This window comes from Molothrus aeneus, chromosome 2, assembly GCF_037042795.1.
Source record: "Molothrus aeneus isolate 106 chromosome 2, BPBGC_Maene_1.0, whole genome shotgun sequence".
NCBI lineage: Eukaryota > Metazoa > Chordata > Aves > Passeriformes > Icteridae > Molothrus > Molothrus aeneus.
The window spans coordinates 40757716-40772101 of record NC_089647.1 but is presented as its reverse complement, the minus strand read 5'-3'; the positions used below and the strand labels follow the sequence as shown (position 1 = coordinate 40772101).

The following is a 14386-nucleotide window of genomic DNA, read 5'->3' as shown; positions in this document are numbered from 1 at the left end:
AGTATCTAGAAATATTTCTGGAGTAAGAAAAGTCTCTTCTCATTTGGGAGTACAAAGACAACTGAGACAATTCACTCATTTCTCACTTCCTCAATCAAGCTTAATTACTTGTATGCAGACACTGACAAACACACACAAAAATTACTTTCAAGGCCGGCTGATTTGGTCCATTCATCCAAGCTGTTTTTCCTCTGATCCTCCGGAGCAGCAGAAAGATATGTAATAAATGCAGCTGCTAACTGAGCTCTTTTAGGCAGTGTTGCCAGGTCATCTGTTATCTCTGACACCTTCAAAAAAAGTACAGAAAGTATAGTTGTTTTGCAAACAAGAACTGCATTAATACGGCTCAGTTACTAAATTAATTAATACGTCATCAGTTACTAAAATGTCAGAATTAAGTTTGCCTGCCATTGGTAATATAGTTGTGAGAGTTTCTCTTCTTGCATTTCAGGTATCTATACCTAGCTAAGACACATGGAAGTATGGGAAAAAATTCCTTTCAGCTCTGGACTAGAGCATGCACAGGTATTTCTGAGAATGTAGCTGATAAAAATCCACTGATTTGATGAACAGTTCAACTTATAAGCCAATGGATAAATAGTATTATAGTAAGAAAGATAAGAAATATGTGATACTAGTCACAGGTTGTAAGTATAACTTACAATATGTATACAGATAATAAATACTATATGCAACTTTTATACTTACTGTTACTGCACACTTAGATGATAAAAATAAATTTATCATATATCTTCAAATAATTTATCTGCACTAAATCAACTCTGTTTTGAAATGTTCCAGTATTTTGAAGAAAAAAAAACAGTGTATCAACATCATATGTGACTGCCATAATTGGTTTCAAAGTCCTGTCACTTTCACTTTAATCAAATTGACATTAAAAATAATGCTGATACACAAAATAAAGGCAACTTTTTATTGGTTCTTCCTCACTTTAAAGGGAGAAAAATACTGCTCTTCATTATGGGATGAGTTCCTAATTAATCTATTTGCCAGTTTAGTCTACAGGATACCATTAACAGGTAGTCTGACTTTTCTAACGTACCAAGATGAAAAACTGTGAGGAATCACTTTTAGAAGCATTCAAACGCCAGGGTTCAAATATACCCAATCCTTACTATAGCAAGTAGCTATATAAAGCTACTTTCAGAGGAAAATCTTCCCAATTTTTCCAGTATGGTGGTCAAGCTACAAGAAGGATTCATCTAACTTTAACTTTGGCTCTCCAAAATGCAGGCATTTAGTCTAATTGCTGAGGCTTTTTTCGGTATCAGTGGAGACACAGAATTATGTATCTCTGCATTAAGATTTCTTCTGAATTATTATCTTCTGACCCATGAAAGTTACTTAAGGGCTTTCTGGAGGTGACAGCTATTTTCAGCTTATATGTATCTTCAGTTTTTCCTTTTTTTTTCGGACTGTAGAAGGGTCTGTGTCTCCAAGACCTGTCAGTTTCTCTCAAATATACCATTTGAGCAAGTAAGACATGCTTACCTTCCCTACTTCAGCAGCAGAAAAGTTTCAAGCATTAAAGTGAAGACTTCAAAAGCAAAACAACATTTTTGGTATACCTATATGCACATTTGCAACACAAATGCCATGAAGGTGATACATTTTAAGACTATAATTGTATAAAATCTGTCCTTTTGGCTCTATCTCACGTTGGAGAGTCCAACTGCTGACATGTTTAGCCATCATAACAATTACATTCTTGGGATTGAAAACCAGCACAGAATTTTGTATGTTTTCTATGAAATACTGGGGGATTTTTACCCATTTGGTAGCACAGTTATAAGTATGATGAAGCAAAAAGAAGTTTCAGAAAAAATTAAAGCTTTTTTTCCTATTGAGAAATCAAAAAATGTGCACTGGGAGACATGCAGAAATGGCAGTAACTCACATTTTCCAAGCAGTGTAAAACTGTATTTTCAACCTATCAGCTATAAGATGTACTTTTGAAAATTTTCACTAACCTGAGTGCTCCATCTTTTGTGCTCCCTATCAAGTTGATTTATCAGCACCTCTGCAGCTTTCAACGTTTTCTGAGCTTTACTTAGTTCTGCTTCAAGTTTTGTTGCTTCTGTTGTTCTATTCTGGAACCTGTAAAACAAATACTCTTTGTAATTGCCATCATGAACTACTAAACTTACCAACAGTTATTTTCAAAGAATTTTAACTGATTGAATTTGTCATGAACTCCTGGCTTATTGTCATCAAAGAACACAACTGCAGTAGTTCTTTTTTTTATACCTTCTGCTTCTAATTGGTATGTGGGCTTGTTGGACTTTTAGCTAACAAAATCTAGATGGATGCACAGGTGAGATTTAAAAATGGATTTGAAATACAGACTGTCTGAAAATCATTCCTTCTTCTACTTAAACAGCCTGGCAATTTTAGTGATTATGTAAAGCTTTGTTCTGCATGTAGTCAGGACAACAGCAGGCTGAATGCCATACCACACATTTGTAACTATTTGGTAAATTTTATCTATCAAATGTTTAAAAAATAATATTAATAATTCACATGGATGACTCCAGTTTAATTCACAGTAGCCTATTTTGTAATCTAATATGAAGTAAGAACATGCCCAAAAAACAGGCATGGTTTAGGTATTATTTCACACTGTTCAGTATCTATTTCGTTTGATTAATATATAAAATAATGAATACATTTAATTCACCTATTCAAAATAATATATTTATATATTACTTTATAAATATATAATATATAATGATAATATATAATATTTAACTCTAATATATAGTATTTAATTAATCTAACAAATCACTGTATAGTTGATTTACAATAATTCAATAATTTAGTTTTTTTCTTTGCAGACCATAAAACATCACTTTTAGTAATATGTACATATGTCAGATTCCAAAGTATCTCCTATACTAAGTACATAATAAAAACATCAAACTGAAAAACTTGGATTAAACAGAATCTGGACAAAGTATAAATGCTTACCAGATCTATTTTTATGCCTCTGTGAGTCATGTAATTGATGAGAGGATAAGAAAAAAGGAGACAGCTAACTAGCTAACTGTCAGAAAAGTAGGCCATCCTAAAAGAAATACTGCCTCTCTTCAAGCTGTGATCAGTAGAAGTTTTGTATAGGAATGTTTCCAAAGTCCTAAGGAGTCATTGAATTCCTCTGGGATTCAGAAGGTGATAAACACACTGTTTCCCTTTGACATCTACAATGCCTCCAATAAAGGCTACCAACACAGTCAGAAGTGAGAAGCAGGTACTTTTAAGGAGCATTTATTTCATCTCATCAAGGAGATGAATTGTGATCTAACAATATTTATCTCCACTGAGAGTACAGATCGCCAAAGCATCACTAATTCTGATGTAAATATCTTGCAGGACAGGAAGTTAGATTTCCTTAGATACAATTCATTATTTATACTGTAAAATCATCCATGGTTTTTATTTATATCTTGAAATAAACACATCCAACTTACTTGTCTTTCAGTTCCAATACTTTCTGACCAACAGAGTTCAGAAGATCCTCTAACTTCTGTTTTCTGTCTTCAGTTTTCTTGAGATTACTATAAAAATGTAATATTTATTTTAAGACTATGGAACCAAGGGAAAAAAAGAGTAAATATAACAGGAAAGTAATTTGCATAAAGATAGTTCAAAGATGTTCTTCATTGTGTTTTATATTGAAATATATATTTTCACATGTAAAAGCTTCTCATCACATAGTTTTTAAAATGGAAACCAAACGCCCCATTCCTAAAAATCAGAACAAATTCTTCTCATACAGAATTTTAAGACCTGGAAAAACAATCAGTACAGATTCCTCAGGTTATGTATGGTAAGAGGACTATGTCTTACCTTTCTAATCCTAAGGAGAAACTGATAACACTCAGTACATGACTGAAAAAGAGGAACTGTATACCTCATAAAATAGCATGGGTTTCACTAAGAGAATACATTTTAAGCATACCTGTGATGCTCATTTCTCCTTGAAAGTATTCAGCTGAGACAGGTAACTCATGATTGTACAAAAGACATCCAAGGCGTAGCTTCCAGGAAAAAGAATCTATTGCACAGTTACTTCTTCTGTCTCAGGATGTATGTTTTATTGCCTCTGGATGAGGTTATCTTTTATCTTTTGTTTTTAATAAACCTCAATTCACACAGAATCGCAGAATGGTTAGGGTCGGAAATTACCTCTGGAGATCATCTAGTCCAACCCCCTGCTAAAGCAGGATCATGTCTAGGCACAATTTTAATATCAGAGGAGGAGACTCCACAACCTCTCTGGCACCTTGTTCCAGCACTCTGTCACCCTCAAGTAAAGAAGCCTTTCCTCATACTCAAATTCCTCTTTGGCAGCTTCAGTTTCACCCACCACCATTGGAATTAAAACCACTGATTTTGTAATAGGGTCTAACTTACGCTTCCAAGCCAGCCTTTTCTTTTTCCAAAGGCTGAATTCGTTCTAAGACATGGGAATACTGGATGTTGGCATTCACCCAAGCTGCTAATGGAGCAGCTGCAGCACTGGCTCGTTTAGCATTCTGAAAAATTCAGTACAAGTAAAGTTGTTATAACAAAGTCCTTGAAGTATAATATAAAATAGATAAATACAGGATAAGTAATAGCAACAGATTTTCTAGTTACCAACTTAAATATGCTAATAAGCCAAATCTTTAAATGAACTAATCTTTTAAATTGTTGCTAAGATTACATTGAAGGCCATCAATTCATGTAAAAAACCACAGTGGGTATTTTTACAACTATGAAGCTAAACTGAAATTAACAACTTTTAAATCAATGAATGATTTATTAGACTCTTTCTGGTACAAGGATGCCAAAGGAGCCAGTTAGAATTCCTTGGTCTGAGTTTTACTTTATAGCAGTAAGAAAATCTTTGAGTACTCAATTCTATAATGACTTCTTACCCCACTCCATCACACTCACCAACCAAATTTTTACTTTAGGAGGCAGTATGGAACAGAGTAATCTCTGCTACACCTTCATCTGTTTATACTGACAAAATCTGCAAGCAGAATTCATCACTTTTTCTCTAACTGAAGTTCATCCTAAAAATTTTGCTGGCAGACCAGGCAATTATGTATTTTCTTTTGGTCTTTTTTTGGTCTTGTTTTCATTTTATGTAATGCAATCAGGAATTACCTTTGGATCAAAAGATGCTCTGTTTTTAGAAAGAAGCTCTTCAACACTTGCTCGTATTTCTTTTGGAATGTTACGGGCATCAAATGATCCTATGTCCTCCCTTACACTTCTTTTGGCCAAGAAACTGTGAAAATAATTAAATAAATAAGTAAAGAAGAAACAAATGTTAAAAAGGTTATTTCCATATGAAGCTGAGGAATTCTGAGCACAAGATTCCTGAATACAACAGAGAGTAGTTCATATTGTAAATAAATGTTTTATTTTAAAGGTTAAATACAATTCTCACCTCTTCATGCTCACCCATGATGTATCAAAAATCCCCATGAGGCGCAGAACTCCCTCTAGAATGTCTCTGATTATGTCAGGGGGCATCCGTAGTGACCGGATTTCTAACAAAGCCTCTGGCTTTATATTTCCAACAGCCAATTTAGCTTCACTAACCAATGGCTTAAAACATGAATGAAAACACATAAAAAAGAAAGATAAGGATATGAGAAACCTGAACATTTCCCATTCCAGTTTTCACACAATTTCTTGTTCTTTTTAGATACATTATTACCTAAGAAACTAACATTGATGCAGATTCATGTTTACAAGTTACTAAAAAATTGCCATGTATTTACTAAGTGATAATAAGTACACTTCCATATAAAACAGTATAATATAATCTTGACATTGTGATACAGGTGTCTTTTAATAATGATGCTAACTACTATTTATAGGCATGACAAGGGATCTCTTTGTAAACATCCATAGAGGTACAGGCCACAAGAGCTTTCTATTTCCAGTAGCTAAACAAATCTTTCACCCTTATCAACAAAGCAAAAAAATGGTGAGGAAACAAAGTTACAAATTTTCATTAAAGACTGTGCACACCTTGCACAAACTTCATATTTATCAAAGACCACAGGATGGGTCTAATCCTGTAGTTCTATGTCTCTTTCAATACAAGGATATAATTCCTTGGTGCCTATGATATTTAAAAGGAAAAAAATTAAGTTCTTGTACTCTTCTCTTAGTCTTTAGTATAAATTTTAAATGCATAGTATAAAAACACAGACTAATAGCAATGAGTGAACACACATACCTCCCAAAAAAACTGATGCTCAACAGCTGTAAAATCTCTTGACCGAGCAATTTGCGGTAGCATCATTAGGATATACACTTTTCAGGATTTAGTAATAACTGTAAATTATCTCCCACTAAACTATGTCCGTTCAGCTGATCATACAAAGCCCTATATCACCAGCTTGATCAAAGCAATGTAGTTGGTTTATATTAAATATGAGTAATTGAAAAATATTATATAAAATCAGAACGCATCTGGAGAGCATGGCAGCATAGAAACAGCAGGTGAAGGAAAGATTTGGCTTGCCTCTCTTTCTGTAATTACTATCTAACAGAACACAAATGCCAGAACGACAATCTCTATTTGCCACATGGTATAATGTTTTCTAATGCATAAAAGTTTTAGTATCAAAATAATTTAGAGTAAAATTTAAGAATTGCAGGGATAAATTCTGCAAAACTATTTTGCACAGCGGGACATAAGTAAGATAAAATCAGACTGCAAAATATTACTTTTCCTTATCAGCTCTTACCTGAACCTCTTTCAGTTCATCTTCAATTTTTCTTTTTCTTTGTTCTATTTCTGCAGCCTCTTCTGCTATTCGGTGTTTTATTTTTTCCATTTCCGCTTTTTGCTCACTAGCACTCTGTAAAAAAAAAATCCTTTAGCTTGTGGATTTACACCGACTTTATTCCTTTAGGTCTCTTATTTCTTTTAGTCATCATTATAATAATTTGCACAATACCAATTACAATAGAATAGCTGAGTGTATTTGACATTAGGCAGGCTGGCTATGTAAATAAACTATACGGAATAAGCATAATTTGCTTTTACAGTGTGTCCTTCCCTTTCTTTACCACAGACCAGATCTGTACCTCTATCTGTGAGGCTCATTATGACTTTTTTCCCCTTCCTTCTGATTTTCCATTCCTATGTCAGCCTTCCTCTAAAAGCATAAGGCTGACAGCCTCTGTAACATTCTTACCACATTTGAAAGTACTACTTTCCTTTCACTGTCTTCATCCTGATCCCATTTCATTTTCAATTTCTTTCACAACACCATTAAAACACTCTTTTTCTATCATGTTCATAAAAGCACCAGTATTGGAACTACAGATTATTAGCTAGAATTCCTAATCCTGGTAGGGATTCTTTACTTGCAATTTTGTACCAATCTGTCTGTAAGGATAACTGTCTTATGTCATACACTTATATTGTAAATTGTTTAGGTTTACACTTCTTTTTCGGATTTGTACTGTACCTACCGGTGTCTACAGGCAGACAGTAGCTATTAGCCATCTCCAGGAATCCTAAACACTTCAGTACAACAATTAATATCTAGTACATAAAACCACAGTAGAAAGGACCTTAAAAGTCTTTTATTCATTGAGGATAAAAGTATAACATACTCTGATCTAGGCTCAGATCACTTAAAAGATAAAGACAGTGAACCCCCGAGTTTGTTTTTCCAGTATATAACACATTATCATCACCAGCAATTGTCAAGCTGAGTTGAAGCTGTAGCAGAAGGTAACAGATGCATAAAAGCAGAGAAAATCTTAAAATAATAATAATCCTTTGAGCACTTAACCCAAGCTACAGATCAGCATATTATTGAAGATTACATTCAAATCCATAAAACATTAGCTACATAAAACTAGATTAGACATTTCATGCAAACGAACATGTACTGAATGATTGCTCTGAATAAGAAAACCTTAACATTCAGTTGTAGGTCAAAAGCTTTTCTCTGAAAGGAGATTAAAAGAGTCTGTATGTATTAGAGCTCTCTCTGTTATATAAGCTAGATCATTTGAAGTGACATTAAAATGTTAGAGGGCACCTATACTTTATGCTAATCTAAATAATATGACTTCCACTGTAATTTTTCTGATGTCAGTGGGGCCATCGTGTTTCATTGCTTTTGGCCTATCCTTTGATTTTCTCCTATAGTGTAGTATGTGCTATCCACATACCTGTAACTCTACAGGACAACAGCAGATTTAAAACTGAAATCATCAATACACCAAGCCAATCATTATTATTCAAATCCATGTACCATAGACAGATAGAGCCCAAAAATATTAAAAACTGCCTACAGGAAGAGACTTACAAAGAATGGATGTAATGCACCTTTAAAGCACTGTGAAACAAATGGTTTGAAAGACTAGGCATTTATTCTACTGCATATGGAGAATGACTTTGACATCAAACTTCAGACTGACCAGATTAAACAGTAACAAAAAAAAACCCAAAAAACAAAAACAACAGTGTAGTGACATTAGACTCATTACAGTTTATCCTACATTTATAATTCCAGGAAGTATCAATGTAGAGACCTATTGTCTATACAACTATTTTACTTGACTGAGAAAACACTACTAAAGAAAATTACAGGATTTTGAAAAAAAAAAGTCTGCCTCTGAGATGAAGAATAAAAATTCAAAGAGTGATGAATATAGAGATATTATCTAACCTTCTGTGAGGTTAACTTCTGAGAACCAGGCCTCATGAAATACATATTTTCTAACAGTTCACAAATTTCATTCCTGGTATTTGTTACTTAAAATAGTCCTAATACAAAATACTTGTAAGTATTTTGTTGAAATTTCCTATCTGGGATAACCATAAAACCCATCAGCTGGATTTACAAAGTTCTAGGAAAACTTTCAGACAGACTAAACTACAACACTACTCAGGTACAAAACTTACACTGATCTCTTCCTACTCAGCCAGTTCTAACCTGATTTAAATTACATAATCCTCTGTCCTGTTGCAACCTTTATTCAAGCCTCTGGGCTCACACCTTCCTTTAGGTAAACTCTTGTAAATGCATCAGGTTTTGTAACAGTGGAAAAGAAGAGAAAACATAGGCAGTTACAGAGACCAAAGATAGAAAAACAGCTTTTTTTCTTTTTTCCCCCCCAGTTTTGATGTGATTGTATACCCACCTGCATAGATACTGTAATTTCTTGAAGAGCAGCATCAGCTTCATCCTGCTTCGTTTTGAGCAAAATGCTTTGTTCTCCAGCTTTCGTGTTCAGTTGATCTACCAGGGCTTTAGCCTCATTCAGCTTTGAAACACCTGCCTACAAAGGTTTATAAGAAGCAAATATTTAGAACAAATTTGAAGTGAATTTAAATGAACATTTGCTATAAATAATATGGACAAACAAAGAATAATGTAGACTAATCTTTTTTTTTTTAATTATTTTTCACATTTTCTTGATATTATTTAACCTAAAAATTAGATCTGGTAGTTCTAGCTGTGTTGCTCTAAGATCTATTACTACAGCCAGAAGATAAAAAAAATCTCAAAACAATAAAGTTTTAATGAAACAACAACTAGCATATAATATTTTTCCCAGTAATTCAATAGCATTTCAGTTAACTGATATTAACTCAATGTAACTATATCTCCCCTAAAAGCAAATCAATAAAAGTTAAACAGAATGAAATAAAATAGATTATCTGATTTCTACATATTTGAACACTAAAAAAACATATATATAAAATAAAGTTTCAATTATGCTCAAAATTAACTATTTTCTTTATTCACACTTTTTACATTGTTTCCTTAATACTATTTATATAATACCAATATTTCAAGATATATTTGAAAAAAAAATTATCTGGAAGATATTTTAATTGAGGATAAACATCACTAATTTTCCAGTAAATTATTACCTTTACTTAGCAGAGCATTTAACAAGAAACATGCCCAGTCTGATACATTCTCAAGGAAAAGTATTAACAAAAACAAGAAAACCACTTTTCACTCTTTCAGGCACTTGAACAGAAAAGGGCATTAAGATTGATACTATTTCTCTCCTGAAACCAGATCATGAGCATTTGCCAATAGAGGACACACACATCACATTACCAGGCTAGCAGCTACAGCTCATTAATACAAGAGACATTTCCTAATGCAAGAATATATTGAAAAGTCATATGTTAAGGGTTTTAAACACATACCTGCAAGTGGTTCTGCCTTTTTATTAGCTCTCTTCTTTTACTGCTGTAGATGGTACTGTACACACGAAGGAATGTCATATACCTGCTGGGTGTTGCTCCGTACATTTTACATGATTCGTGGATTGCCAAAAATGACTTCAGAAAATCAGAATGACCTGTACAACATCATTTGTTATACAGATAAAATTATACTGAATTTTATCTCACATTAAAATAACTAAGAAAAAGCAAGAGAATATGCTTGCTTTTTGAGATATGAATTAAGAGTATTCAAAACACCACAAAGACTATACTTTTTTATAGTACTCTCATGGAAACAACATGTAAATACATTTGAAATGCCTACTTCTCAGAAGGAAATACATTGAAATTGTTTGATGTCTGGAAAAGCCAGCAAAATTAATTGCAGACTACTGAAGACTAATCATATAAGAAACTACTTCCACAAAAATTGAATTTTAAAGTACTTGGGACTGTTTTAGAAATAAAGCCCATGTGTTTTTGTCTTCTCTCTTATCTCTGATGACAGGCAAACTAAAAGGTTTTTTCTGCCATTCAGTTTATTGAACAGTTTCTCAAAAAAAGCTCAAAGATACTGTAAAATAAACCACATTACCCTACAAAAGAAAAAATTCCTAAAGCATATCTATATATAAATGAATGCCTGTAATAAGTACTGCAGCCTAGATTAATTACGATGATCTAGGATAAAGATGGATGGTAATGAGAACACCAAATACTATTTTAGCCCATTATTCTGATTGGTCTATTAAAAAGCAACGTAAACCAAGAAACTCCAAGTGATCCACTTACCATCTTATATTCTGTTAGTTCCATGACCTCTAAGTACTACTTTTATAGAAAGTGGCTAAAAGTAGTATTCTGCAAGTGAGTGCTGGCACAGGTCTCTTAGATTATGTTTGAGATACTCTTTTTAACATGACTATATTTGAAGCCTTATGATAAAAACTAATTATTCTGAAAAAGGGGCATTACTTCCAACAAAGTAGTTTTTGAAATTAATACAGTAAAATGAAAATCTACAAAAAGAATAATGAAATATCTAAACTGAAAAAGTCTCAAAACATCAAATTTTCAGGTTGCGAAATAATATCCACATAGAAGGAAGACACTGACCAAAACAAGATACAGCTAAATTAGTGTATAAAACTGAATATATATATATATATATATATATATACACATATATATATATATATATATATATATATATATATACAGTGACTGCTTGTGACAGAAGAGACTGCATTGGATCAGCCAGGATGTATGTTCCAGACTAATGCTCCCTTGTGCAAAATGCCTGCCATGTGAATAATACCAAAGTCTATGAATATGCTGGTAAACACATACTCAAAGTATCTATGTTATTATCTATGCCCAACATGGGATCAAGTGCTTAATAACAATAACTAGTAGGTCTACCTAAATATTACCTGAATGTTTTTTCTTAACTTCTTTATGTGTTTTTCCAGTCTTTTCTTGTTCATCTGAATCACACAGAAGCATTTCAGGTATCTAAAAAAACCACAATTTTTTGCATGAAAATTATGAACAATGACATTTTGAGTTAAAATTTTAAAAAAACCAACACACAAACCTTCAATTTAGTTTCTCTTTTGAAAAGATTGAAAATGATACACTTAAAATAAGGAATCCACAGAATACTTTTAGCATTAGAAAGATAAATTCTGCCTTTCCATGTCACTGATAACTTCCTATTCTCTCAAGTGGAAGATATTTATCCCAGAGGCACTGCCACCACTGCTGTTGGGCTCAGCCTTGGCCAGTAGCACATCCTTCTTGGAGCCAGCTGGCACTAACTCCACCTGAAATGGGGGAAGCTTCTGGCAGCCTCTCACAGAAGTCACCCCTGCAGGCCAACCTGACACCAAAACCTCAGCACACAAACAAAATACAACTGGTTTTAACATTTTGCTTGTAGTCTGTATTTTGTTCTTAAATGCTGTGTTTGATCAGAGTCATAGTAGTCAGCATGTTGTTCAAGTCAGCCCACAGAGAGAACAAAACATAATGTTACCGGTAAAACAACAATGCTAATAATGCTTCACTGTTCTGTGGAATTTTCCATCTTTGTATAAGTATACAAAGGGATTAAATAAGTACAGTGATAATTATTCCTTCACAACCTTAAATATCTTGACCTTATTCACCAGAGCTCAGTTATATTTAGAGATACTAATTTAAGTAAGTCACAATTAATGCAACTTACCTTTTTCATGCTGTCTTCTGACCAGGTTTCCATCCATAAAACCTGACATTTCTTGTACAGTGCTGGATTACTTTCACAGTTTATTGTGAAATTTAAATTGGTAGAATCCATGATCAAGACAACGTGCAGATTTTGTTGGATCCCTAAAAATGCAACAATTTTTAGTAAATAATCTGACTACATGATGGTAGATTTATTGCAAATACAACATAATTTGCCTTTTTTTAAATACTTATCACAAGGCAATTCAACAATTTCTGAAAAAAAGAGCCTATAACATCAAATCACACTAGAAAAGGAATGTTTGTAAGTAGAAATTTATGAAGTACCATGAATTCTCATTCTCTATAATATAGTGCATTTTTTAATTCTGAAGAGCTGGCAGTATTTAAGTAGAAAGCACTAGTTCTCATTCTAATTCATGTAGACCAATAGAACCAATCAGAAGTAGTTCCATGGCTAGTTGCTATAACTGTATTCTTTCTGTCATAGTCTTTGATTTATTTCTAAACTATTTAATCTTCTCATTGGGCCAAGGAAGAAACACAAATAATTAAGAAAACTATCTGTAAATTTTGCTTATAATTAGTCAGAATCCAAAGTGATTTCTTGGTGTAATTGATCAATAGAAGAAATCTGTTACTAGATAAATGTAAAAGCTATACAAACCAGAAAATAATGGGAAAAAAGCTTTCTTCCTTCTAATTACTTTCAACAACAGATTTCATAACATTTGTAGAACATTCATCAATACAAATTTTCAGACAGAAAAATAAATTTTCAGCTGAGGGTTCTGTACCCTCAAATATCACAAATACTATTCCTGCCTGCTATTTGATTGCTAGCTAAAAGTAAAAACTGCACACAATAAAAAACCCATGTTAGAAATTATTTGTCCATTGTTATTATACCATTTGTTATTATACCATATATGTCCATTTGTTATTATACCACTTTTTAAACTTCATATTTAATTATAACTATGTTGACATACGGTATGTGAAGTAGTTGAAAATGGGTCCTGTAAATCCATCTTGCGAAGCTTGATCCTTCAAAGGAGATAGCAATGGCTCTAATTCTTCTATTTTATACAGCCCCGGAACTTCTCCTATTTCAAGAATGAATTTGATTAAGATAAAATACACTAGCATTCTTTAAATTGCTTTGAAGGTCTCCCTTGAATCCTCTGTATAGAGAATTCAAATTTCATAGTTTTCACCTCTATACTTTCTTGAGTATTATCCCACTTTCTTAATAATTCTTTTCATGATATCATGAAAACAAAAAAACAAATTACAGTGATTCTATTTAACAGTCTACTTTGTTTATATTGCTGAAATGTGGTTGAAAAAGGCTCTTTCAAATCTACCCAAAGACAGTGACCCTTTTCTGCATACAAAGTAAATCAAACCAAACTGTCATACGCCAGGACACAGGAACATGAAAGTGAGTAGCTGTCTAGATTCTCAGACAAAGTTTTAACACTGGATAATCAAGATCTGATACTGTAAGTAGATCTGGGGTAGCACATAAGAGAGAGGAAAATCTGGTGCTCTTATTAATCAGCTCTTAAACTACTGCAGTTCCAAAAAAATCATTTAGCAACTTTGACTCAGTCCTTCAATGATCCTGTCTCTCATCCAGGAACAAAGCTGGACAAAAATAAAGTCATTTTTGTTATTTGTTACTGCTGTTTATCATCTCACTTCAGAAAAGTGAGCTTTGCTGGTGACTATTTAATTAAAGAACTCAGTCTGTACAATCTAGTAAAGCATTGGAAACTCTCAATTTTGAGTTTTATTATAAAAGGGAAGCAGAAGAGTAGAATGCATTTTCATTCTGCTGTTACACTGTTATCAAAAACTCCTTTGAAATTAATTAGAGGAACTAAAACAGTGTACTATAGGGTAAATTAA

At 33.0% G+C, this 14386-nt stretch overlaps 1 protein-coding gene across 1 annotated transcript in view; it reads right to left on the bottom strand.

Moving 5' to 3' along the window:
* The window catches only part of DYNC2H1 (dynein cytoplasmic 2 heavy chain 1), a 143023-nt gene that overhangs the window by 87847 nt on the left and 40790 nt on the right, over positions 1-14386 (bottom strand). Inside the window, exons 51-62 of the mRNA XM_066544741.1 lie at positions 13465-13578; positions 12471-12613; positions 11674-11755; positions 10220-10374; positions 9196-9333; positions 6777-6890; positions 5462-5622; positions 5176-5299; positions 4435-4556; positions 3489-3575; positions 1992-2118; positions 146-287 (exon numbers count right to left, since the gene is read on the bottom strand). Coding sequence (XP_066400838.1) covers positions 146-287; positions 1992-2118; positions 3489-3575; positions 4435-4556; positions 5176-5299; positions 5462-5622; positions 6777-6890; positions 9196-9333; positions 10220-10374; positions 11674-11755; positions 12471-12613; positions 13465-13578 — 1509 coding nt within the window. The remainder of the gene's footprint in view (positions 1-145; positions 288-1991; positions 2119-3488; positions 3576-4434; positions 4557-5175; positions 5300-5461; positions 5623-6776; positions 6891-9195; positions 9334-10219; positions 10375-11673; positions 11756-12470; positions 12614-13464; positions 13579-14386) is intronic.